The sequence below is a fragment of the Antedon bifida genome, chromosome 10 (assembly GCF_963402885.1).
Source record: "Antedon bifida chromosome 10, ecAntBifi1.1, whole genome shotgun sequence".
Classification (NCBI taxonomy): Eukaryota; Metazoa; Echinodermata; class Crinoidea; order Comatulida; family Antedonidae; genus Antedon; species Antedon bifida.
This window is the reverse complement of record NC_136235.1, coordinates 2,108,375-2,133,941: the sequence shown is the minus strand read 5'-3', so window position 1 is coordinate 2,133,941 and position 25,567 is coordinate 2,108,375. Positions and strand designations below refer to the sequence as shown.

The 25,567-nt window shown below is 31.1% G+C and overlaps 2 protein-coding genes across 2 annotated transcripts; one reads left to right on the top strand and one right to left on the bottom strand.

Annotated features, from left to right (window-relative positions):
* Nucleotides 1-1,758: 1,758 nt before the first annotated feature.
* Nucleotides 1,759-24,807, bottom strand: LOC144854471 (uncharacterized). The gene is made up of 35 exons (XM_078712430.1): nucleotides 24,782-24,807; nucleotides 24,181-24,274; nucleotides 23,645-23,752; nucleotides 22,901-23,008; nucleotides 22,439-22,543; nucleotides 21,971-22,075; nucleotides 21,511-21,618; nucleotides 21,051-21,155; nucleotides 20,583-20,687; nucleotides 20,123-20,230; nucleotides 19,379-19,486; nucleotides 18,917-19,021; nucleotides 18,449-18,553; nucleotides 17,989-18,096; nucleotides 17,529-17,633; nucleotides 17,061-17,165; nucleotides 16,601-16,708; nucleotides 15,857-15,964; nucleotides 14,922-15,029; nucleotides 9,206-9,284; nucleotides 8,507-8,672; nucleotides 8,071-8,174; nucleotides 7,659-7,727; nucleotides 7,412-7,530; nucleotides 7,085-7,174; nucleotides 6,781-6,975; nucleotides 6,440-6,682; nucleotides 5,877-6,071; nucleotides 5,533-5,703; nucleotides 5,132-5,434; nucleotides 4,784-4,879; nucleotides 4,497-4,701; nucleotides 3,500-4,057; nucleotides 3,040-3,307; nucleotides 1,759-2,876 (listed from the first exon to the last, which is right to left on the bottom strand). Exons 1-35 carry the CDS (start codon nucleotides 24,805-24,807, stop codon nucleotides 2,867-2,869), a joined length of 4,803 nt encoding a protein of 1,600 aa, XP_078568556.1. The 3' UTR covers nucleotides 1,759-2,866.
* On the top strand, nucleotides 12,949-13,781 carry LOC144854472 (uncharacterized). The gene is made up of 3 exons (XM_078712431.1): nucleotides 12,949-12,999; nucleotides 13,207-13,369; nucleotides 13,669-13,781. Exons 1-3 carry the CDS (start codon nucleotides 12,949-12,951, stop codon nucleotides 13,779-13,781), a joined length of 327 nt encoding a protein of 108 aa, XP_078568557.1.
* Nucleotides 24,808-25,567: the final 760 nt, after the last annotated feature.

Genomic DNA, 25,567 nt, shown 5'->3' with positions numbered 1-25,567 from the left:
TTTAGGAGGATACGATAATAATTTTTCGGGCTAGATAAGTAGTCTACGTACCCAATGAAATCAACTGGTATTTTACTATACAGAATATTCAAATTTACTATAATAAACCTACTATATTGTAGTTCTTGTATTAAAAGGTTAGGCCTATATCTTTACTTGTTTATTATAATGATAATATTAATAATATTCCTAATTCGTCAGATAACAGACGGTGTAACTGATGGACCACAGAAAACTTCACACTTCACTTCAATAAATAATTTATTATAATTTTGTTGTTATGGATACAGAATCAAATGTACTGTCATTTCATTTGTTGCTATGGAAAGTAAAAAACGTTCGCGTTCACTTCTTATAGCTTCAGCGCCTAGAAAACCACGACGTTCCATTGACCGTGAGAGTACGTCAGAGGGCTAATATGCACTTTTATGCATTCATTATTGCCAGCGATCTAACTTACTACTAAACATTAGCTAGGTACGCACTTGTCTGGCGGTATCCCTTTGTACGAATCGTTCAACGTTGGGTCGAGACGCGTGATATCATGTTTCATCCAGGGACCAAAATGTGTACTGTAGTTATTTTCCAGGCGAAGTTTACCGACGGTTACCGAAGGGAACACGGGTACTTTTTGTCGGGGAATATAATATACAGTAAAAAGCGTTCGCGTTCACTTCGTAGCTAGCTTCAGCGCCTAGAAAACCGCAACGTTTCATTGACCGTACTGTAGTTATTTTCCAGGCGAAGTTTACCGACGGTTACGTCGTGTGTACTGCGTCGACGTACGCTACACTACAGCAAAAACGAATTATGTTATTGTTCGTATGTTCACCAATTTTTTAATTTACAAGTAACCTTCTGTACCGTGGGGCACCTAAAATAAATTTTTCATCCATTACTAAACAAAAAAACATGCCCTTTTCGCTTAGCCAACATCTTATTATAGCTAAGTTATTACATTTTCAATATCCTGTATGTCATGAACTTCTCACCACTCGGAAGTCCAGATGGTACGCACGCATACACCTGGGAGGAATAAACTTATTTCCCCGACTGAAAAAGGTCTACGCTTGCGTTTTTAAGCCTCTAGGCCTGATGTTTCCAAAGTATAAAATGCAATTTTTTTGAAGACCTGCAGCTCTAGTTTTAAACATTTTCTTAGCTCAGCCCCAACAATAAAGCTGGTCATATTTCGAAGAACAAGAAGTACATTTTCCGGGACCTAACATCTCTATTTTTCAAACATTTCTTAGCACAGTCACAACCATGATAGGGACTTATATATTTTGTTTCATGTTTTGAAGTATAATAAGTCCAATTTCCGGGACCTCCAACTCTATTTTCCTAAATTTTCTTTGAACTTTTATTTTTTAAATTGAAAAATATGGATTGAAACAGTCATCGCGCATCGTTTTTTTGCACGCAGTATTTTATTTATGCATTATAAAAAATGGAAAAAATGGCTACCCTAAATCTGATTAAAAAGACCTCAAATGACGCTAGAACGCGTTGCTTCCGAAGTATTACGAAGTACGACAGTAGGCCTACCTATGTGGCCTGGTTTACAAAGTGCGACAGTAGGCCTACCTACGTGGCCTGGTTTACAAAGTGCGACAGAGGCCTACCTACGTGGCCTGGTTTACAAAGTGCGACAGTAGGCCTACCTACGTGGCCTGGTTTCTTCAAACTGGCATGTTTACTCAATATAACAATTACAACATTTGAAAATTAGCATTCAGATTCTAATTTATTAAAATGTATCATTCTGTATTGACTAAACTAATAATTCACTACAGTATATTTTATATGAAATATGCCTTTAAATATACATATAAACACAATCACTTTCAATTTGATGAAATCTTAAGTAGCAAACTCAAACATATAAAAGAATAATAAAAAATATAGGAATAACAAATTGGTTTTACTGTTTTATTTACATACATATGATGATATGCCAGTTTTTCATAACAAATTTCTGTTAATTATTTTTAATGGACAAATAAAGAAACTATGACTATGAGATCCAATGAGATAATCTTAAATACAAAACTACTATGGTACACTGTTGTAATAAGGAAAAAACATAGAATCAATTGTGGTCTAATAGTTGTGATTTTTCTGTAACATATTTATTTATATTACTCTATGGTTGGTCAAGTTATGATTTGGCCTGGGTGCTAAACTATACTTTTCATCTGTTAATTTCAAAGTGGTGACTTCTGGGTGCTTCAAACAGAAAATAACCTATAGTTACAATACCAACTATCAATTACCAAGCCAATTTGGTCTAAATCAAAAACCTCTACTTTCACCTATATACAATATTTATAACAACTGGAAAAATATCAATTATCAAGGTATAATGCATCTACAGTATCTTTTGATTACGTAGGCCGCTATGTCCAAAAAACAATTTCTGCACAGAAGTATATAGAGAATTATGGAGTGGAGAAGATATCCCTACTCTTTAAACAGCGAATCTTAAAAAGTTTGTCTGGAAATTATTAAAATAAGAACCAAACAAGTCAACCACTTGATACATGGTTAACCATCGCTGTATTTCCCTAAAAACCGTAATTTTTTAAAGTTTTGCCGAAATCTATCAGCTTCTGTCGATACGTTGTAACATTTGTTACATGATGGTCGGATTCCTCAAATGTGTTCTTCAGACATTTGTTAGCCTCAAGAGCACCTTTGGTACCAGTGACATTGATGATATCGATAAGAACTTTAAAGTTGGTTACGGTAAGATGACCAGCCTGTTTTAATAAATTAAACAACTCCATGGTGTTGTCGGCCTTCTGTGAGCATTGTAAGTGGTTACCAATTCGATACTTGTACCAACATTGTCAGAATTTTTTCCTCAGGTGATTCTGTATAAAAACAATACTTAATATTATTTACATGATATTGTAGAAATTGGTATATGAACGAGTAAGTAACAATCTATGTAGTTATTTTGCTTAATATTAATATCCAAAAATCCTCAATGACACTAACTCCGACTCTTACTTTGACTCTGTCTTTGGCACTTACTCATGCTTTGGCTTTAGCTTTGACTCTGGCTTTAGCTTTGGCGCTGGCACAGACGTCTTTAGCTCTGGCTTTGGCACTGACTCTGGCCTTGGCTTTAGCCTTGATTTTGGCGCTGGCACCGGCTTTAGATCTGACTCTGACTCTGGCCTTGGCTTTAGCTTTGCCGCTGGCACCATCTTTAGCTCTGGCTCAGGCTTTGGCACTAACTCTGACTCTAGATCTGATGCTGGCAATGATCCTAGCTTTGGTACTGGTTCTTTAGTAGGGCCTATATAATGCAATAACACAATACTAGCATTAGTATAGTTTTATTTTGATTGATAATGATGAATAGTGATGACAACGATTGAGAAATAATTATGATGAAGTAATGCATGATGATAAAGCTTAACAGTCCAACGATACCTATCCATAGCTTTCTTTCTTCCACATGGAACAGAATACAAAATTAAATACTTACATAAAATATTTCTTGCTTTCTTTCCAATATGTGCTGCAAATGCACTTAATTTTGATGGTTCATCGTCAAGCTGGAATTCACTTTCCAAGTTAAAAACCACGTCCCACATGTTTTGAAAACCAAATCTTCGTAGTCCATAATAAGCAATGACATCTTGTAACTCCTTTTGTCCCACTTCTTTCAATGCCGTAAACAATCGCTTCCGGTAAGAGGATAACTTTTCACCAGTACCTTTGACGTTGTTAACCTTCATATACTGCTTTACCAGATCTACAGCAAGCTGCAAACCTGATAATTCGGCAACTTCAAAAAGGATGGTGACGTCATTAGGTTTGATTATACCGTTGTCATGGAGTGCATTGAACAGATCAGTTGCTTTGAAATCAGTACGTGTGAGGTCTGATCTAGGAATAACATCAAATAAGCAACATTTTAGCCAAAGATATCTTTCACCATCATAGTGTTTGCCAAGATCACATTTGAGGTCGTTGAACTTGGTTTGTAAGTCTGACATTTCACTACTAGATGTTGGCTTAGTCTCGGATTCTTCAGATGATTCTGTACAAAGACAAAATAAGAACAGTACAGATAGTATTATAATTATTTTAATACTTGTTGTTATAATGTTTAAAATGTCTTGTAGATGTTGTAATTGTAGATCATAATATACAGTTACAACAAAAACATGCCAGCCTATCATATTTGAATTGAATTATAAATACTGGGAAATGATGTCATTTGGGCACCTCACATTTGTTTTTGCAAAACTAGTTTGATAGTGTATACAGAGCTGTAGATAAAAGGGCTGTAACAAGTTTCTATGTAGGCAAGTGTAACAATGTATACAAGTGTAACAATATATACAATTTCTTAGATAGCCTTGGTTGTCATTTTTAAAGAAAAGGTTTCTTTTCTAGCAATATTGATGAGAACAAAGATTGAAATTTAACTATGATAAAATATTGGTGATGACGATAAAACAAACCATCTTAATTACCAGTTGAAAAGAAGTGTTTGATATGAGCAGTATCCATAGCTTTCTTTCTTCCACATGGAACAGAATCCATTTCCAAACACTTGTCAAGATCAATTAAGTGATGCTCATATGGTTTACAAGCAGTACATAACACACATAGATTGTAGCCAATGCCCTCGTAGATAGTGCAAACAGTTTTTAGTTGCTCCTTCATGTAACTTAGTACCTAAAACATATGAAATCGACTTGTTATTTATAGATTTATATTACAGAATAAATTTGTTTAATAGTGATGCCATGTTGATTACCTCCTTGCAGACACTTGGTTCTGGTTCATTTTGTTCGGTTGCATCACCTACTGTAACAACACGACTCTTGATTATATCCCAGTGTGATATTTCAAGCTGTTATGGAAAATAATAATTAAAAATATTGTTATTAATAACAAACTCATCTGATTTAATTAATAATAATGCATCACTTTGCATACTTGGTGTATCATGATGTAAAATCATTAAATGATAGCAAAAGTGTGCAAAATAGACAGAAAGCAAATTGTATTCACTACATTTCAATTTAAATCGGTTAAATACTAGTTGTGTTTAAATAAATCTTGAAACTATAAGATAATGAATGGAAATTTCTTAATTTCATACCTTTAATGCATTTGTTTTTTCATTTTCATGGTTAATTTTGACAGAACCTAAACTGACAGTGTGATTACTAAATTTGAAATCACTACGATTCCGGAACACTTCTGAATCATCACTACCCTTTTCAGTCATCAATTCCAGGAATGCAACAACCAACGTGTTGTACACAGCATCAGGGAGAAAGTCAGTTGGAGTCAGATAAATTGATACTGTTTGTGTGTCATCTGCTTTGACTTTCAGAAAGTCTTTTTTGTCAACTTTCATTCGGCAGGGAACCAGGAATACCCGATTACCTTCTTCAATTCCCTGTTAATATAAACATCACAATTACACATAAATTGGTACAACTGATTAGTAAGAGCTTAATCAAAGAAACGATTAAAAGTTTATAGTTATTGGCCAACCTTTGTCTTCTCAAAGAGCAAATGAAAAACTTTCATTAATTCTACAAAGACATCAAAGAGACTTTCATCTTCGTTTTTCCACAAATAACGCAGTAACTTTTCCTCAAGAACTCCTTCATTGGTCAGCTTTTTCCATAGCATCTGTAATTGCTTCCGATCATCTGCTTTCTTCTGTGCACAAAAAACACAGTAAAACAGATTCTAATAGACCTACAGTACTGATATACAACTAATATAACAAGTTTCAAAAACTATAGAATTAATCAGGTTCATAATATTTTACCTTTACTTGCAATTAAGTGTTATATATAATATGCCATGCCTATCATATATACTGTACCTACCACTTTAATAGTTGGTGTAACTACTGTGATAACTTTAGTCAAAATTTCAATCATCCAGCAAAGATTTGTTATCACAATGTCTCTTAATTTCTCATTAGTGCCGGTATACATGATTATTCCAGTATCATTCAGATATGTTATCACAGTGGTGAGCACATGTTCGGATATTCCACATTGAGTTGCCATCTCAGATACCTAATACAGAATTAACATTTTATTATAATGGTATTACATGAAATTCACTCAACAAATAAATAACTAAACAGGTAAGTACTAGTTAGTACAGTAATAGTAGCTACTGCAACTACAAGTCACTGTATTGGAAATATTATACAAGCTGCTCACGACCATGTTAATGTTTGATTATAATTATTCACTTTCTGAAGTAAACATTCAGAGTACACATACAACAATTTGAAATGACAGGATTCTCTAATTTGCACATATTGCTTCAAATTATCCTAAAATGCCATTTGTTTAAAATTGTTTGTATATATACTGCTAATCTGATTTATTTATATCTGCGTATGTTTACATGAAAACCAAATTCATTCAACCCCTACCTCTGTCAAGGTAATGTACAATCTTTTTCTTCCAATTATTTGCAAACTTTCCTGAAAATCAACCCACTTTACAGGAATTTCTTCCACCATTTTCTTCATGTATCTACCAACGTTTCGTTTAAGTTTTTTAATACCATCATGTGACTTTACAGTGTTATCCACCATGTACATTTCACGATCTACATGACTGGAATACGGCATTCCGTCCATTGCATCAAACATTTGATTAAACATTTTCTCAGCCTTTAATAGTAAAAGTATATAATTATAAAACTACTATAACTATAAAAACTTTACACTACACATTTTGTCAAATGGTATTTACATACTACAGCTATTACCTCTATCTGTTTTTCTGATTCTGTGCCTGGCAATTTGTCCATATGGGTAGCAACCAAACAGATAGGAGGTGACTCTATGTTCTTGTCATCAATGAAAATGGGGTTTTCTGAACGGTCATGTCGTGCAACAGTGTGTTCATAAATAGACCTTACCCAGAACAAATTCATGTCCCGATTAGTCATACCTAGTGAATCCTAAAATCAAATAAATGCAATATAATTATAATTTTAAAAGTATAATGAAATTAAATTTACAAATGTGTGTATTGGAATTAACAATTCGCTAGTAATACATTTTACTTACTATTGTTGAATTTCGTGGATTAGCTAGTTTATCCAAGTTGTCATTGACATTAAATGCCACACAGTAAGACACTTTATTTGTGAGAAAAAACTGAAATATAAAAAGACCATATATTATTTGTTTTTGTTAAGACATATAATTAATTACTGTACATTGAAAATTGTATTGTTATTGCTGAATACATTTTTAGCAATATTATTATAATTTTAAATTAGTTGTATCTGAACCTTAATCAGAAAGAAGCAAAAGAAGCACACCTAGTTTTAAATGATTTTAGAATAATAGTCATAATACATAAGTAATAAAGATGCATAAAAACAAACATACCCTGTGTGTTATGTAGTAGTCTAGTTGACCAGCATAGTCCCATATACTAGTAATGTCACCCACATTTACCTTTCCTTTTCCCATCGTTACACTCTTAAATTTAGCCAGTAATTTCCTTTCTAAACAACATTTCAAAATAAAACCATCGATAAATATAATATGTTCATTGATCGACCCTTTTAAATCTGCAGATGATTATCTTAAATAACCATAAAGCTTTAATTGCTTAGTAATGTGCCAACTGTACCTTTGCCTAATTTCTTATCAACCTTTTCTGTTAATGCATGTGAACGAATTTGCCTGGATAGCTCAATATCTGTACAAAGCGAAAAAACCAGATATAGTACTTTAGATAAATACCAATTTAAATTAACGATAAGTAATTGTTTGTAATGGTGTGCACATTTCTGAAATCGGTAGTAGTGCAATATTTCTAAATAAACATATTTGTAAATTATAATTTAAATATCGATGACGGTTTTAAATTAAATGTAAGCAGTGTCAGAGATGATTATGTAGAGTCTACACATACTTAACTGTCTGTCTTTTATGTACGGTTAATGTGAGATCAAATCTCAAAAAACTTTCTAAGTCGGACGAACATGTTATTAAATATTTAATTGAACCAAGCATTCCAAGAGGTTTTTATGCCGACTCACCATCTACATCTTTCACCTTCTTCCACTTTCTACAATCCTCCTTTTTTGCTTGAAACACTGTTGTAGTAACGATACCATCTGTCGATGGCTCTCTGGAATTGAACCTATAATAACAATGTACAGAAAAGTTGAACATTATCTTAATTAATAGAAGAAATGTCAAGACTGAAGCATATATTATTTACTGAAAAACAGAAATTGTACAAATAATAAAAAAGTAATCATAGCATAGGTTTACTTTTATAGAACTATGAACAAAACAAAAATCATCTAATAATTTAATTCAATCTTCAATTCAACAGGGAATAATGTTTATTTGAATAAACAAATGGACTTTCTATCAAAGTACTATTGATACATTACTACAACAAACACTTATCGATTATTTCAGGGAAGAGTAACATTAATGTTAGTATTCCCTGGTAGTATTTGTTACCTTTCACCAAGCATAGCTTTTACACAACTAGTCTTGCCAGCACCTTCTTTCCCAAGAAACATACATCTTGAATTCACAACTGCAATCTCACCATTTTTAAGCTCATCTTTGTATATTTTAATAGCATCTTTACCCCTGGAATATACTTCTGCTGGAACTAATAATTCTAATATAAAAATATCAATATAACATTTTGACAATTTCAAATTTAAAATTCACTTTTTTCGTTCATACATAATATCAGCTTACAAGATTGATGTCTAAATCTAATCTAAATTATTTATCAATGTCTATTAATAGACATCTATAAATAATTTAATTTTTGTTAAAGATGTATTGTTCCCCAAAACATGAAAAATGAAAATTAATGAAAAATTGAGCAAGCCATTATGCAGTTTTAATAAAGTTATTTACTCTCGTAGAGAAAAAAAACCAAAAATATTAATTTCACAGAACAGTCAAAATGACGTCACACAGACAATTTGACTATTTTTTGCTTTAAAGGAAATTTCAAGTAGTGTAAATCATTACGTTTTGGTCAAAGTAAATAACTAAGATATTTACCATTGGAATATACTGCTGGAATTAATAAATCTAATATCTATATCAATATCAAATTTAAAACAATGTCAAATAATGTTCGATTGTTCATAATTAACCTCTTACAAGTCAAAAATATAAAATTAAGGCATCACTTACTGTCAAAGTACATTAAAATCTTGTCCTTTTCATCGTAACGCCTATTATTTTCGAAAACATTCACTGGTGTGTTTCCTTCCTATAAACAAATTAATGTTTTAGTTAGAAATAATATGAATTACTATTGGCTACTGAGTCAGAGTGGTACTATCCAGACACCCATATCAAAAAACATTATCAATATTCTATAGTAGACATGATATACGAAAAATAAACACACATTAGTAGGCCTATGCTAATAATGTGTAAAAGAGACTAATATGCTTGATATACTGACACTACCATTAATTAGCTATTATTAGCAGATTAAATAGCTATCTCCTTTATTGTATTTATTTATTATTAGTAAAGCAATTTTTAAAATTTAACAATTCAATGATATCAAATGAATAACAATAATTTCAAAACTCACATTCTCACTTTTTAATAAATATATTAGTATAATTGTTAAATAATAACAACATATTGGTAAGGTATGGTAGTGGACCCTTTCCAAATCTATTTGTGGTACAACCAAAATGTCCATATCTCTTCACACTACAAAGTTGCATATAATGGTGTGTGGAATTTAGTTCTTTTCTATTGGAAAGGAAATTGGCGAGCCATTGCATGATAGACCCCATATTATAGTAAGAAGTCTATAAAAGGCAATGCAATGATCCATAAGGTGAAATGCCTTTTAGTGAAATAATCAATTTATGGTACATTTTTATATATTTTAGGATGTAAATTATGTTATTTGTTTTTTTGTTGTTATTGGTTACTAATATTTAAACACTAAAAGTAGAACTGAAAACATCTTTGTATAATTAAAATAATCATGAAGTTAAAACAAAAACTAGATAATTATACATTTCACTCTGTTATGTTAGGTTTACAATATATATTATTATTCATATTATGATATATATATATACCATTCCCAATGCAGTAAATAATCCTAATTACAGTATTTTTAATGATAAACAAGACACAAAAAGTGATTAATTGATTATCATTATCATGAGTGAGATAAAAATATGGTTACAGTTACTGTAACCATATTTTATAGTAAGAATTATCTTTGTAACCTTATGAAATGTTATACCTAGTCTTGAAAATAATTTCAATTTGAAATTAGTATATTACTTCTTTTTTTTGTAGATCCACTACAAAAAAACAAATATGTATGTAATAAGTATGTGTAAGTTTGTGTATGTACTGTCATACAGTGTTTATTAGTGAAAAAACTACCTTATTTTGCAATGTTAATGGTGCACCTTGATTTACAAGGAATGTCACTATTTCACAAATGGTAAAGTATACTGTGTGTAATCTCTTGCAACTTAATCCTGTAGTAAATTTGTTGCAGTTAAATTTCATTATAATTTACATCATTGTCTACTGTATCTTTACATAGTAATTTATGCAATCTTATGAATCGTTTTACCTAGTCTTGAAAATAATTTCATTTTGAAATGAGTAAATTATTTGTTTTTTGTTCATCTGTGTAATTTGTGTATGTACTGTCATACAGTAAGTGCAAAAAAAAAATTTCCTTATTTTGCAATGTTAGTGATAGACCCCCAGGTAGCAAACTTTGTGGGGCCCTTATGGGAAAATTCCGAGCCATATGGGCAGGCCCTTACTATACCTAACCCTTATGGGGCCAATAAGGGCCACACCATAAAGATATGTTTCATATGGGGCCCATAAAGGTATGTTATGGGCAAACACATATGGGCTGTTAGTGGAACTGCTCATGTTGGAAAAGTATGGGCAATTATATACGGGCACCATATGGGCCAAACCATACAGGAAATATATTGAAAATGTATGGGTCTGCCTATATGGGCCAGTGCATTTGGGGCCCATAGAGGAATGTTATGGGCAAACACATATGGGCTGTTTGTGGAACGGCCCATGTTGGAAAAGTATGGGCATTGATATGCGGGCACCGTAAGGGCCAAACCATACGGGAAATATATTAAAATTATATGGGCCTGCCCATAAGGGCCAGTGCATTTGGGGCCCATAAAGGAATGTTATGGGCAAACACATATGGGCTGTTTGTGGAACGGCCCATGTTGGAAAAGTATGGGCATTGATATGCGGGCACCGTAAGGGCCAAACCATACGGGAAATATATTAAACATATATGGGCCTGCCCATAAGGGCCAGTGTATTTGGTGCCCATAAAGGAGTGTTATGGGCAAACACATATGGGCTGTTTGTGGAACAGCCCATGTTGGAAAATTATAGGCAATTATATACGGGCACCATATGGGCCAAACCATACGGGAAATATATTGAAAACGTATAAGCCTGCCCATAAGGGTCAGTGCATTTGGGGTTTATAAGAATTAAAAAGTTTATCTATTTATGGTCTGGCTGATTATGAATCGGTGCATCCACTGACGAAATGAGCAATTATGCACATTTTAAAAATGGGTATGATAAATTTTAATGAGAACCTATGAATATGAATTTCAAAGCTACGAATATCTCTCAGTACGGTTTTTTCCTGTTTTGTTATATTTACTCCGTGAAAATATTTTATTAACGCATGACGTTTAAAGTACTCGTTGAAGTTTCTCACTGTCATGTTTAACGCACATAGCGCTTGCAGATAAGTCACATGATCACGCGGCGCGCGCGAGCGTTAGGCCGGTTAGAGATTCAGGCGCCATTGTTTCCATTGGCGAGCGAGATAATCGGAGAAGATCACAATCACTAATCACATCAATCTTCTTTCATCGTATAGGTAATTGTTATCTGTATTTTGAACTACTGATAGTTTTATCATGTTTTGGTCGTAGTTCGAAGTGAAGGATATTTGTCATTATGGCCTAGCTAGGATCTCCTATTATTTAACTGTAACATAGATTAGGCTAGGCCTGATGGACCAGTGCGTTCGCCATACTACTTTCTTACACACCGCCGCGCGCGCCTTTTGCCGCATGTCCTCTCTCCCCGAGTTTATGGTCCGGTCGTATTTTTTAAAAGCATCACAAAATTTTTTTTGGTAGAGTTTTTAGTATTTATATAAGTATAGTAAATACAGTGTGAATTATCAAATAAATATTTATAATTAACAAACAATAATAAAAAATGTGTTTTTTATTTATGTACCAAACCTCGGCATGTGTGTGCCAATCCTCGGCATACGCTGCCCAAGCAAGCCCTGGAATTACGCGCGAAAGATGAGGGCTGTACAAACAAAAGTTTATCACCATGTCCACCACCATCACCACCAATGGCAGAAACCCCACATCGTAGTAGTAGTAGTATGCCTAGTACTCCTCAGAGTCAAAGTTCTGACGATCGTGAGAAAGGTATACTTTGTTTACATTTTTTAGGTCTCTTGATTTATCATTTATAATAACACTTCTGCAAATTGTTTAAACAGTAATAATTATTTCCCTTTTACACTTGGAAACTAATTTTATTTTGCGCTATACACATTTAAAACCATTACCATTAATTGCTATTCTATTATTGTAAATATGGTATACAAAATATAATTAAAAAAAATAAAATTTAAAAGTTAAACTTTTTCTGTCGTCATATCTTGCAGGCTTTCATATAACCGTTTTTAAGGTACTGGCAAAGCTATCAAACAGCATTAATGACGTGAAAAGGCAGGTGGAGCGGAACACGTCGCTGTTGTTAGAGTTACAGACAGAAAAGGCCAGTGATTAGTAGCTCAAAATACAGAAGAAGAAACCGAGACATACGGACTTTCATTGGATTCTATAAACGATATGGAAGAATTCGAGAAGAAGCTGGAGGATAAACAATTTTCAAAGAAAATAGTAAGGGAAATAATATGCATTCAATGGTTTCAAATATTATGTAAATGTTCTATTGTGTCCTATTTGTTTATTTTTTCAAGTGTTTAAAGTGAATTAGATAATAAACACACAAATGAAGTTAAAGTATCAGATCAGTTGTGGAAATCAAGTATAATATGTTTAGGCCTACTAATAAACAAAATGAAATTATAAATTATTATCTTACAGATTTCTCAGTTAAGTTTGATTGGTGGCCGAAATTTGGCAGAAATTGGAAAATCTATTCTGGCCCACTTAATGACAAACAAGTTGGCCATGAAATATAATTGGACTGGTCAGAAAGACAAGAGCCAGTTCAAAGAGTTAACCTCTTTAAACAAACTTATCTTGGGTAAGTGTACAATATTTTAAACAAAGACAAAAAGATAAGATTTATTTTCATAATGTCTTAATTATTCTAAATAAAGACGTTAAGAAGCAAGTTGAGAGCAACACAACGCTGTTATTAGATTTGAAAACTAAAAAGGCCAATAATTGATTCAAAACACAAGACATTTGGACTACCATCGGGGAATTGGAAGATTTTGTGAAGAAACCTTTTTTATATTCAGTGTTCGAACAATTATAACATGTGAATAGAAAAAATAATTGATTTGCTAGTGATAAATAATTTAGGATGTTTTTTTTTAGCCGCTGTTTGGAAAAACAGACAATGGCTAATGGCCCAGACCCTCATTTTGGCCCATATATATCCAATACAGGGCCCATATGTAGCCCATGAGGAACCCATAAGGTTCCCATAGATGTCCCACCAGATAATTCGGGCAAACATATATGGGGCCCTTCAGGATCAAGCATGCTCTTTCCCATATGGGCCAATCTATATGGGGCCCATATTTTGGCCCATGCATTTCCGATACAGGGCCCTTGTGTCGCCCATGTGCAATCATGAAGGTTCCCATAAAGGGCCCATATGTTCATTAGAGCAAACATATATGGGGCCCGTACGAATTGAGGGTGCATAGGCAGCTCTTTCCCGTATGGGCTATCCATCTGGGACCCACATTTTGGCCCATATATTTCCAATATGGGGCCCATGTTTTTTTGCTGCCTGGGCCACCATGCTGTATGAAGAATGTCACTATTTCTAAGCTAGGTTGTCGAAAGCTTCTACTCACATACAAATGAAGTGGTGTGTTTCCATTCTTGAAGAACAAAATCATAAGTTCAATAATATTGATAACAGTTATATGAGTAATTGATAAATACTAAATAGACAAACAATAAATGTATAGCAAAACACATCTCATCACAAATGGTAAAGTATACTGTGTGTTCTAAAATATTTTGCAGTTAAATTCATTATAATTTACGTCATTGTCTACCTTTGTTAGAGTATCTTTACATAGTAATTTATGCAATTTAGGAATCGTTATACCTATTCTTGAAATAATTTCATTTTGAAATGGGTAAATTATTTGCTTTTTGTTGATCTGTGTAATTTGTGTGTGTACTGCGAGTGAGTGGCCAAGCGGTTAAGACAGTGGAACCTTAATCCATAGCCATAACATTGGCAAGGGTTCGAGGCTCACTCGCTCCATGGTTCTGGTGGTAGAAAAAGTCTTCTCGGATGAAAGACTATAAAGTGTATGCATATTGCTCGTGTGCACTTTAAAGAACCTAGTACATCTTTCGAGACAAGTAGGGGGTTACCCTAGTGTACTAGTTCACACACACACACTGTCGTGCACAGACGTAATGGCGCCGTAGTTGGCTGCCGATGACACGATGCGACCCTTGGGGGAGAAGAATGTTGTTGAAAAGGTGTAACATCTAAGTCCACAGCGCTCTGATCTTCATGAAATAGCGCTATATAAACGTCACATACCATTACATTACATTACTGTCATACAGTAAGTGTATAATTATGAAAAAAAAATTACCTTATTTTGCAATGACAATGAAGCCCCATGCTGTTGTATGAGGAATTTCACTATTTCCAAGGTACAATTTCCATAACGCAGATAACAATGAAGTGGAGTGTTTCCATCCTTGATGAACAAAATCATAATCATAAGTTCAGTAATATTGGTAACAGCTATATAAGTATTTGATAAGTGCTAAATAGACAACCAATAAATGTATAGCAAAACACATCTCACCACAAATGGTAAAGTATACTGTGTATATTCTCTTACAACTTAATCCTGTAGTAAATTTGTTGCAGTTAAGTTCATTATAATTTACACCATTGTCTACCTTTGTTACAGTATCTTTACATAGTAATTTATGCAATCTTATGAATCATTATACCTAGTCTTGAAAATAATTTCATTTTGAATGAATAAATTATTTCTTTTTTGATCCAATGTGTATGTAATAAGTATGTGTAAATGTGTGTATGTACTGTCATACATTAAGTGTATAATTTTAATGATGTTCCTTGCTGTGTGAGGACTTTCACTACTTCTAAGGTACATTCTCTATAACGGAGGTACAAATGAAGAGGAGTGTTTCCATCCTTGATGAACAAAATCATAAGTTCAATAATATTGATAACAGCTATATAAGTAATTGATAAGTGCTAAATACACAACAAATAATGTATAGCAAAACACATCTCATCACAAATGGTAAAGTATACTGTGTGTATTCTCTTGCAACTTAATCCTGTAGTAAATTTGTTGCAGTTAAGTTCATTATAATTTACGTCATAGTCTACCTTTGTTACATTATCTTTACATAGTAATTTATACAATCTTATGAATATTGAAAATAGTTTCATTTTGAAATGAGTAAATTATTTGTTTTGCGTTGATCTGTGTAATTTGTGTATGTACTGTCATACAGTAAGTGTATAATTGTGAAAAAAAATTACCTTATTTTGCAATGACAATGATGCCCCATGGTGTTGTATGAGGATTGCCACTACTTCTAAGGTACAATATCCATAACGGAGATACAAATGAAGTGGGGTGTTTCCATCCTTGATGAACAAAATCATAATCATAAGTTCAATAATATTGATAACAGCTATATAAGTAATTGATAAATGCTAAATAGACAAACAATAAATGTATAGCAAAACACATCTCATCACAAATGGTAAAGTATACTGTGTGTATTCTCTTGCAACTTAATCCTGTAGTAAATTTATTGCAGTTAAGTGAACAGTATAATTTACATCATTGTCTACCTTTGTTTACAGTATCTTTACATAGTAATTTATGCAATCTTATGAATCGTTATACCTATTCTTGAAATAATTTCATTTTTAAATGAGTAAATTATTTCTTTTTTGATCCAATTTAAGAAAACAAAAAAGTATTTAATAAGTATTACTAAATGTGTGTATGTACTGTCATACAGTAATTGTGTATTATTGTAAATAAAACAATTACCTGATTTGGCAATGACAATGATGCCCCATGCTGTTGTATTTCATTATAATTTACATCATTGTCTACTGTATCTTTGCATAGTAATAATTTATACAATCTTATGAATCGTCTTACCTAGTCTTGAAAATAGTTTCATTTTGAAATGAGTAAATTATTTGTTTTTTGTTGATCTGTGTAATTAGTGTATGTACTGTCATACAGTAAGTGAAAAAAAAAATTACCTTATCTTGCAATGACAAAGATGCCCTATGCTGTTGTATGAGGAATTTCACTATTTCCAAGGTACAAATTCCATAACGCAGATTAAAATGAAGTGGGGTGTTTCCATCCTTAATGAACAAAATCATAATCATATTGATAACAGCTACATAAGTAATTGATAAGTGCTAAATAGACAAACAATAAATGTATAGCAAAACACATCTCATCACAAATGGTAAAGTATACTGTGTATATTCTCTTGCAACTTAATCCTGTAGTAAATTTGTTGCAGTTAAGTTCATTATAATTTACGTCATAGTCTACCTTTGTTACATTATCTTTACATAGTAATTTATACAATCTTATGAATATTGAAAATAGTTTCATTTTGAAATGAGTAAATTATTTGTTTTGCGTTGATCTGTGTAATTTGTGTATGTACTGTCATACAGTAAGTGTATAATTGTGAAAAAAAATTACCTTATTTTGCAATTTTAATGATGTTCCTTGCTGTGTGAGGACTTTCACTACTTCTAAGGTACATTCTCTATAACGGAGGTACAAATGAAGAGGAGTGTTTCCATCCTTGATGAACAAAATCATAATCATAAGTTCAATAATATTGATAACAGCTATATAAGTAATTGATCAGTGCTAAATACACAACAAATAATGTATAGCAAAACACATCTCATCACAAATGGTAAAGTATACTGTGTGTATTCTCTTGCAACTTAATCCTGTAGTAAATTCGTTGCAGTTAAGTTCATTATAATTTACGTCATAGTCTACCTTTGTTACATTATCTTTACATAGTAATTTATACAATCTTATGAATATTGAAAATAGTTTCATTTTGAAATGAGTAAATTATTTGTTTTGCGTTGATCTGTGTAATTTGTGTATGTACTGTCATACAGTAAGTGTATAATTGTGAAAAAAAATTACCTTATTTTGCAATTTTAATGATGTTCCTTGCTGTGTGAGGACTTTCACTACTTCTAAGGTACATTCTCTATAACGGAGGTACAAATGAAGAGGAGTGTTTCCATCCTTGATGAACAAAATCATAATCATAAGTTCAATAATATTGATAACAGCTATATAAGTAATTGATCAGTGCTAAATACACAACAAATAATGTATAGCAAAACACATCTCATCACAAATGGTAAAGTATACTGTGTGTATTCTCTTGCAACTTAATCCTGTAGTAAATTCGTTGCAGTTAAGTTCATTATAATTTATGTCATAGTCTACCTTTGTTACATTATCTTTACATAGTAATTTATACAATCTTATGAATATTGAAAATAGTTTCATTTTGAAATGAGTAAATTATTTGTTTTTTGTTGATCTGTGTAATTAGTGTATGTACTGTCATACAGTAAGTGAAAAAAAAAATTACCTTATTTTGCAATGACAAAGATGCCCTATGCTGTTGTATGAGGAATTTCACTATTTCCAAGGTACAAATTCCATAACGCAGATAAAAATGAAGTGGGGTGTTTCCATCCTTAATGAACAAAATCATAATCATATTGATAACAGCTACATAAGTAATTGATAAGTGCTAAATAGACAAACAATAAATGTATAGCAAAACACATCTCATCACAAATGGTAAAGTATACTGTGTATATTCTCTTGCAACTTAATCCTGTAGTAAATTTGTTGCAGTTAAGTTCATTATAATTTACGTCATAGTCTACCTTTGTTACATTATCTTTACATAGTAATTTATACAATCTTATGAATATTGAAAATAGTTTCATTTTGAAATGAGTAAATTATTTGTTTTGCGTTGATCTGTGTAATTTGTGTATGTACTGTCATACAGTAAGTGTATAATTGTGAAAAAAAATTACCTTATTTTGCAATTTTAATGATGTTCCTTGCTGTGTGAGGACTTTCACTACTTCTAAGGTACATTCTCTATAATAGAGGTACAAATGAAGAGGAGTGTTTCCATCCTTGATGAACAAAATCATAATCATAAGTTCAATAATATTGATAACAGCTATATAAGTAATTGATCAGTGCTAAATACACAACAAATAATGTATAGCAAAACACATCTCATCACAAATGGTAAAGTATACTGTGTGTATTCTCTTGCAACTTAATCCTGTAGTAAATTTGTTGCAGTTAAGTTCATTATAATTTACGTCATAGTCTACCTTTGTTACATTATCTTTACATAGTAATTTATACAATCTTATGAATATTGAAAATAGTTTCATTTTGAAATAAGTAAATTATTTGTTTTGCGTTGATCTGTGTAATTTGTGTATGTACTGTCATACAGTAAGTGTATAATTGTGAAAAAAAATTACCTTATTTTGCAATTTTAATGATGTTCCTTGCTGTGTGAGGACTTTCACTACTTCTAAGGTACATTCTCTATAACAGAGGTACAAATGAAGAGGAGTGTTTCCATCCTTGATGAACAAAATCATAAGTTCAATAATATTGATAACAGCTATATAAGTAATTGATAAGTGCTAAATACACAACAAACAATGTATAGCAAAACACATCTCATCACAAATGGTAAAGTATACTGTGTGTATTCTCTTGCAACTTAATCCTGTAGTAAATTTGTTGCAGTTAAGTTCATTATAATTTACGTCATAGTCTACCTTTGTTACATTATCTTTACATAGTAATTTATACAATCTTATGAATATTGAAAATAGTTTCATTTTGAAATGAGTAAATTATTTGTTTTGCGTTGATCTGTGTAATTTGTGTATGTACTGTCATACAGTAAGTGTATAATTGTGAAAAAAAATTACCTTATTTTGCAATGACAATGATGCCCCATGGTGTTGTATGAGGATTGCCACTACTTCTAAGGTACAATATCCATAACGGAGATACAAATGAAGTGGGGTGTTTCCATCCTTGATGAACAAAATCATAATCATAAGTTCAATAATATTGATAACAGCTATATAAGTAATTGATAAATGCTAAATAGACAAACAATAAATGTATAGCAAAACACATCTCATCACAAATGGTAAAGTATACTGTGTGTATTCTCTTGCAACTTAATCCTGTAGTAAATTTATTGCAGTTAAGTGAACAGTATAATTTACATCATTGTCTACCTTTGTTTACAGTATCTTTACATAGTAATTTATGCAATCTTATGAATCGTTATACCTATTCTTGAAATAATTTCATTTTTAAATGAGTAAATTATTTCTTTTTTGATCCAATTTAAGAAAACAAAAAAGTATTTAATAAGTATTACTAAATGTGTGTATGTACTGTCATACAGTAATTGTGTATTATTGTAAATAAAACAATTACCTGATTTGGCAATGACAATGATGCCCCATGCTGTTGTATTTCATTATAATTTACATCATTGTCTACTGTATCTTTGCATAGTAATAATTTATACAATCTTATGAATCGTCTTACCTAGTCTTGAAAATAGTTTCATTTTGAAATGAGTAAATTATTTGTTTTTTGTTGATCTGTGTAATTAGTGTATGTACTGTCATACAGTAAGTGAAAAAAAAAATTACCTTATCTTGCAATGACAAAGATGCCCTATGCTGTTGTATGAGGAATTTCACTATTTCCAAGGTACAAATTCCATAACGCAGATTAAAATGAAGTGGGGTGTTTCCATCCTTAATGAACAAAATCATAATCATATTGATAACAGCTACATAAGTAATTGATAAGTGCTAAATAGACAAACAATAAATGTATAGCAAAACACATCTCATCACAAATGGTAAAGTATACTGTGTATATTCTCTTGCAACTTAATCCTGTAGTAAATTTGTTGCAGTTAAGTTCATTATAATTTACGTCATAGTCTACCTTTGTTACATTATCTTTACATAGTAATTTATACAATCTTATGAATATTGAAAATAGTTTCATTTTGAAATGAGTAAATTATTTGTTTTGCGTTGATCTGTGTAATTTGTGTATGTACTGTCATACAGTAAGTGTATAATTGTGAAAAAAAATTACCTTATTTTGCAATTTTAATGATGTTCCTTGCTGTGTGAGGACTTTCACTACTTCTAAGGTACATTCTCTATAACGGAGGTACAAATGAAGAGGAGTGTTTCCATCCTTGATGAACAAAATCATAATCATAAGTTCAATAATATTGATAACAGCTATATAAGTAATTGATCAGTGCTAAATACACAACAAATAATGTATAGCAAAACACATCTCATCACAAATGGTAAAGTATACTGTGTGTATTCTCTTGCAACTTAATCCTGTAGTAAATTCGTTGCAGTTAAGTTCATTATAATTTACGTCATAGTCTACCTTTGTTACATTATCTTTACATAGTAATTTATACAATCTTATGAATATTGAAAATAGTTTCATTTTGAAATGAGTAAATTATTTGTTTTGCGTTGATCTGTGTAATTTGTGTATGTACTGTCATACAGTAAGTGTATAATTGTGAAAAAAAATTACCTTATTTTGCAATTTTAATGATGTTCCTTGCTGTGTGAGGACTTTCACTACTTCTAAGGTACATTCTCTATAACGGAGGTACAAATGAAGAGGAGTGTTTCCATCCTTGATGAACAAAATCATAATCATAAGTTCAATAATATTGATAACAGCTATATAAGTAATTGATCAGTGCTAAATACACAACAAATAATGTATAGCAAAACACATCTCATCACAAATGGTAAAGTATACTGTGTGTATTCTCTTGCAACTTAATCCTGTAGTAAATTCGTTGCAGTTAAGTTCATTATAATTTATGTCATAGTCTACCTTTGTTACATTATCTTTACATAGTAATTTATACAATCTTATGAATATTGAAAATAGTTTCATTTTGAAATGAGTAAATTATTTGTTTTTTGTTGATCTGTGTAATTAGTGTATGTACTGTCATACAGTAAGTGAAAAAAAAAATTACCTTATTTTGCAATGACAAAGATGCCCTATGCTGTTGTATGAGGAATTTCACTATTTCCAAGGTACAAATTCCATAACGCAGATAAAAATGAAGTGGGGTGTTTCCATCCTTAATGAACAAAATCATAATCATATTGATAACAGCTACATAAGTAATTGATAAGTGCTAAATAGACAAACAATAAATGTATAGCAAAACACATCTCATCACAAATGGTAAAGTATACTGTGTATATTCTCTTGCAACTTAATCCTGTAGTAAATTTGTTGCAGTTAAGTTCATTATAATTTACGTCATAGTCTACCTTTGTTACATTATCTTTACATAGTAATTTATACAATCTTATGAATATTGAAAATAGTTTCATTTTGAAATGAGTAAATTATTTGTTTTGCGTTGATCTGTGTAATTTGTGTATGTACTGTCATACAGTAAGTGTATAATTGTGAAAAAAAATTACCTTATTTTGCAATTTTAATGATGTTCCTTGCTGTGTGAGGACTTTCACTACTTCTAAGGTACATTCTCTATAATAGAGGTACAAATGAAGAGGAGTGTTTCCATCCTTGATGAACAAAATCATAATCATAAGTTCAATAATATTGATAACAGCTATATAAGTAATTGATCAGTGCTAAATACACAACAAATAATGTATAGCAAAACACATCTCATCACAAATGGTAAAGTATACTGTGTGTATTCTCTTGCAACTTAATCCTGTAGTAAATTTGTTGCAGTTAAGTTCATTATAATTTACGTCATAGTCTACCTTTGTTACATTATCTTTACATAGTAATTTATACAATCTTATGAATATTGAAAATAGTTTCATTTTGAAATAAGTAAATTATTTGTTTTGCGTTGATCTGTGTAATTTGTGTATGTACTGTCATACAGTAAGTGTATAATTGTGAAAAAAAATTACCTTATTTTGCAATTTTAATGATGTTCCTTGCTGTGTGAGGACTTTCACTACTTCTAAGGTACATTCTCTATAACAGAGGTACAAATGAAGAGGAGTGTTTCCATCCTTGATGAACAAAATCATAAGTTCAATAATATTGATAACAGCTATATAAGTAATTGATAAGTGCTAAATACACAACAAACAATGTATAGCAAAACACATCTCATCACAAATGGTAAAGTATACTGTGTGTATTCTCTTGCAACTTAATCCTGTAGTAAATTTGTTGCAGTTAAGTTCATTATAATTTACGTCATAGTCTACCTTTGTTACATTATCTTTACATAGTAATTTATACAATCTTATGAATATTGAAAATAGTTTCATTTTGAAATGAGTAAATTATTTGTTTTGCGTTGATCTGTGTAATTTGTGTATGTACTGTCATACAGTAAGTGTATAATTGTGAAAAAAAATTACCTTATTTTGCAATGACAATGATGCCCCATGGTGTTGTATGAGGATTGCCACTACTTCTAAGGTACAATATCCATAACGGAGATACAAATGAAGTGGGGTGTTTCCATCCTTGATGAACAAAATCATAATCATAAGTTCAATAATATTGATAACAGCTATATAAGTAATTGATAAATGCTAAATAGACAAACAATAAATGTATAGCAAAACACATCTCATCACAAATGGTAAAGTATACTGTGTGTATTCTCTTGCAACTTAATCCTGTAGTAAATTTATTGCAGTTAAGTGAACAGTATAATTTACATCATTGTCTACCTTTGTTTACAGTATCTTTACATAGTAATTTATGCAATCTTATGAATCGTTATACCTATTCTTGAAATAATTTCATTTTTAAATGAGTAAATTATTTCTTTTTTGATCCAATTTAAGAAAACAAAAAAGTATTTAATAAGTATTACTAAATGTGTGTATGTACTGTCATACAGTAATTGTGTATTATTGTAAATAAAACAATTACCTGATTTGGCAATGACAATGATGCCCCATGCTGTTGTATTTCATTATAATTTACATCATTGTCTACTGTATCTTTGCATAGTAATAATTTATACAATCTTATGAATCGTCTTACCTAGTCTTGAAAATAGTTTCATTTTGAAATGAGTAAATTATTTGTTTTTTGTTGATCTGTGTAATTAGTGTATGTACTGTCATACAGTAAGTGAAAAAAAAAATTACCTTATCTTGCAATGACAAAGATGCCCTATGCTGTTGTATGAGGAATTTCACTATTTCCAAGGTACAAATTCCATAACGCAGATTAAAATGAAGTGGGGTGTTTCCATCCTTAATGAACAAAATCATAATCATATTATCAATATCTTATCTTATGAATATTGAAATTTACTGTCTACCTTTGTTACAGTATCTTTTTGTATGTACTGTCATACAGTAAGTGTATAATTGTGTAAGATTCTAATTGTAAAAGTGTAGTATAGAAAAATATAAGAAAATTAATTAAAAAAGGAGGTAATATGGAATACAAAGTGAATTTACAAGATTTAAAATGTTACTAATGAAGTTGATCAAATTAACAAAAATGTGATAATAATGAAAATAATATGATTTTATGGTGATGTATAATTGTGAACATTGATCTGCTGCCTAGTGTAATGCTGCTGATTTCACACAATAACCATATTCAATGTGTGTGTAAAAAGAAAACGTTCTCTGTAAATCTAAACTATGAACAATGTATGATTCTTTTTATATACCTCATCAATAGTTTTCAAAAGATTTGGATGTTCCCTGCAAATTTGTTCAATTGTTTTCAAGTCCTTCCTTTTAATAGCTTGCATCAAATTGCTCCTGTCAAAACATAAGAAATAATGCATTATTACCGTAGATTTGATGAGAATAACAGTTCATGATATTGATAGTAATATTTATAATTTTTATTTTTAGTGTAACGTATGAACATCATACCCTAGTGTTTTTTTTTTAAATTTTAATCTTTGAAATAATTATTCATGGTTACACTTGATTCAGCCAAGGATGATTTTCAGACACAACCATAAATAAAACATAATAATAACACAAAAGAAAACATTAAAAATATAATAGTTTAGTTCAATGAAAAACAAATGCTGAAACGTTTTAGTTAATTTTTAATTCTTTATACATGTCAACATAACATTTGAGAATGAATACTAGATGATGGATTTATAATAAAATTTAAAAATCCGTCATTTCACTTATTCTGATTAGTGTAATGAAATTCAAGTTTTAATTATTTCTATATTTTGTAATGTTAGTGTATACATCGAGTCTGCTTGATTTGAATTAAAAAATAAAAACAACATAAAAACAACATACCTAGTAGACCTCTCATTTAAAGACATAGTGGGTCTTCATTTACCATTATTCGTGCCAATGACTTAGAAAAAAAAAATAGGAAAGGCAAGGTGAACATTATGTAATCTCTTCTGATAAAACTCTTTTCTTTTTCTAATTTTCTCTCTGAATAATTCTTCTCTGGGTACTTTTTAGGCATCAGTTCAGTTTTTAAGAGTTAAATTGTTTTACTTTATAATCAATTATTTTTTCTGTAATTTTCATATCCATAACGCTAATTTTTTAGGGTTACTGATTTTCAGTTTTTGCTAGATTGACCACATATACAAATATTTATGACATACGACATTTGTTAACAAATAACTTTTGTCATAGGCCTACTGAATCAAACCAAAAAGCAATGCAAAAACTACTACTGTCTGTAAGTAACCTTTAGTATGGTACAAAAGAGGTACTATATATTCTTTCGCCTAAAGGCCAATTTACACAGATGAGCGGTCATGGTAATAAAAATATAGAATCTATGTTATTCCTTGACCATTTACACACAACGCAGAGCGGACGGGGGGTTTCCGCTAAGGATAGATACAGATACGTTGGATAAGTACGCAGTTTTCCGCAGTAGCAGTAAACATACATTGTAAACTATACAGCATGTCTATGGAAAGAGGTAAACAGAATAATTAAAGCAGTAAACATACATTGTAAACTATACAGTATGTCTATGGAAAGAGCTAAACAGAATAATTAAAGCAGTAAATATACATTGTAAACTATACAGTATGTCTATGGAAAGAGGTAAACAAA

Coding starts and splice junctions, on each gene's coding strand:
- LOC144854472 (XM_078712431.1), top strand. CDS start 12,949: ATGGAAGAATTCGAGAAGAAGCTGGAGGATAAACAATTTTCAAAGAAA. Junction 13,000..13,206: donor AACAATTTTCAAAGAAAATA/GTAAGGGAAATA, acceptor ATTATCTTACAG/ATTTCTCAGTTAAGTTTGAT. Junction 13,370..13,668: donor TTTAAACAAACTTATCTTGG/GTAAGTGTACAA, acceptor GTTTTTTTTTAG/CCGCTGTTTGGAAAAACAGA.
- LOC144854471 (XM_078712430.1), bottom strand. CDS start 24,807: ATGTCTTTAAATGAGAGGTCTACTAG. Junction 9,285..14,921: donor CATTGTCATTGCAAAATAAG/GTAATTTTTTTT, acceptor ATTTGTTTATAG/GAAGGAAACACACCAGTGAA. Junction 4,880..5,131: donor AAAAAACAAATGCATTAAAG/GTATGAAATTAA, acceptor TTTCCATAACAG/CTTGAAATATCACACTGGGA.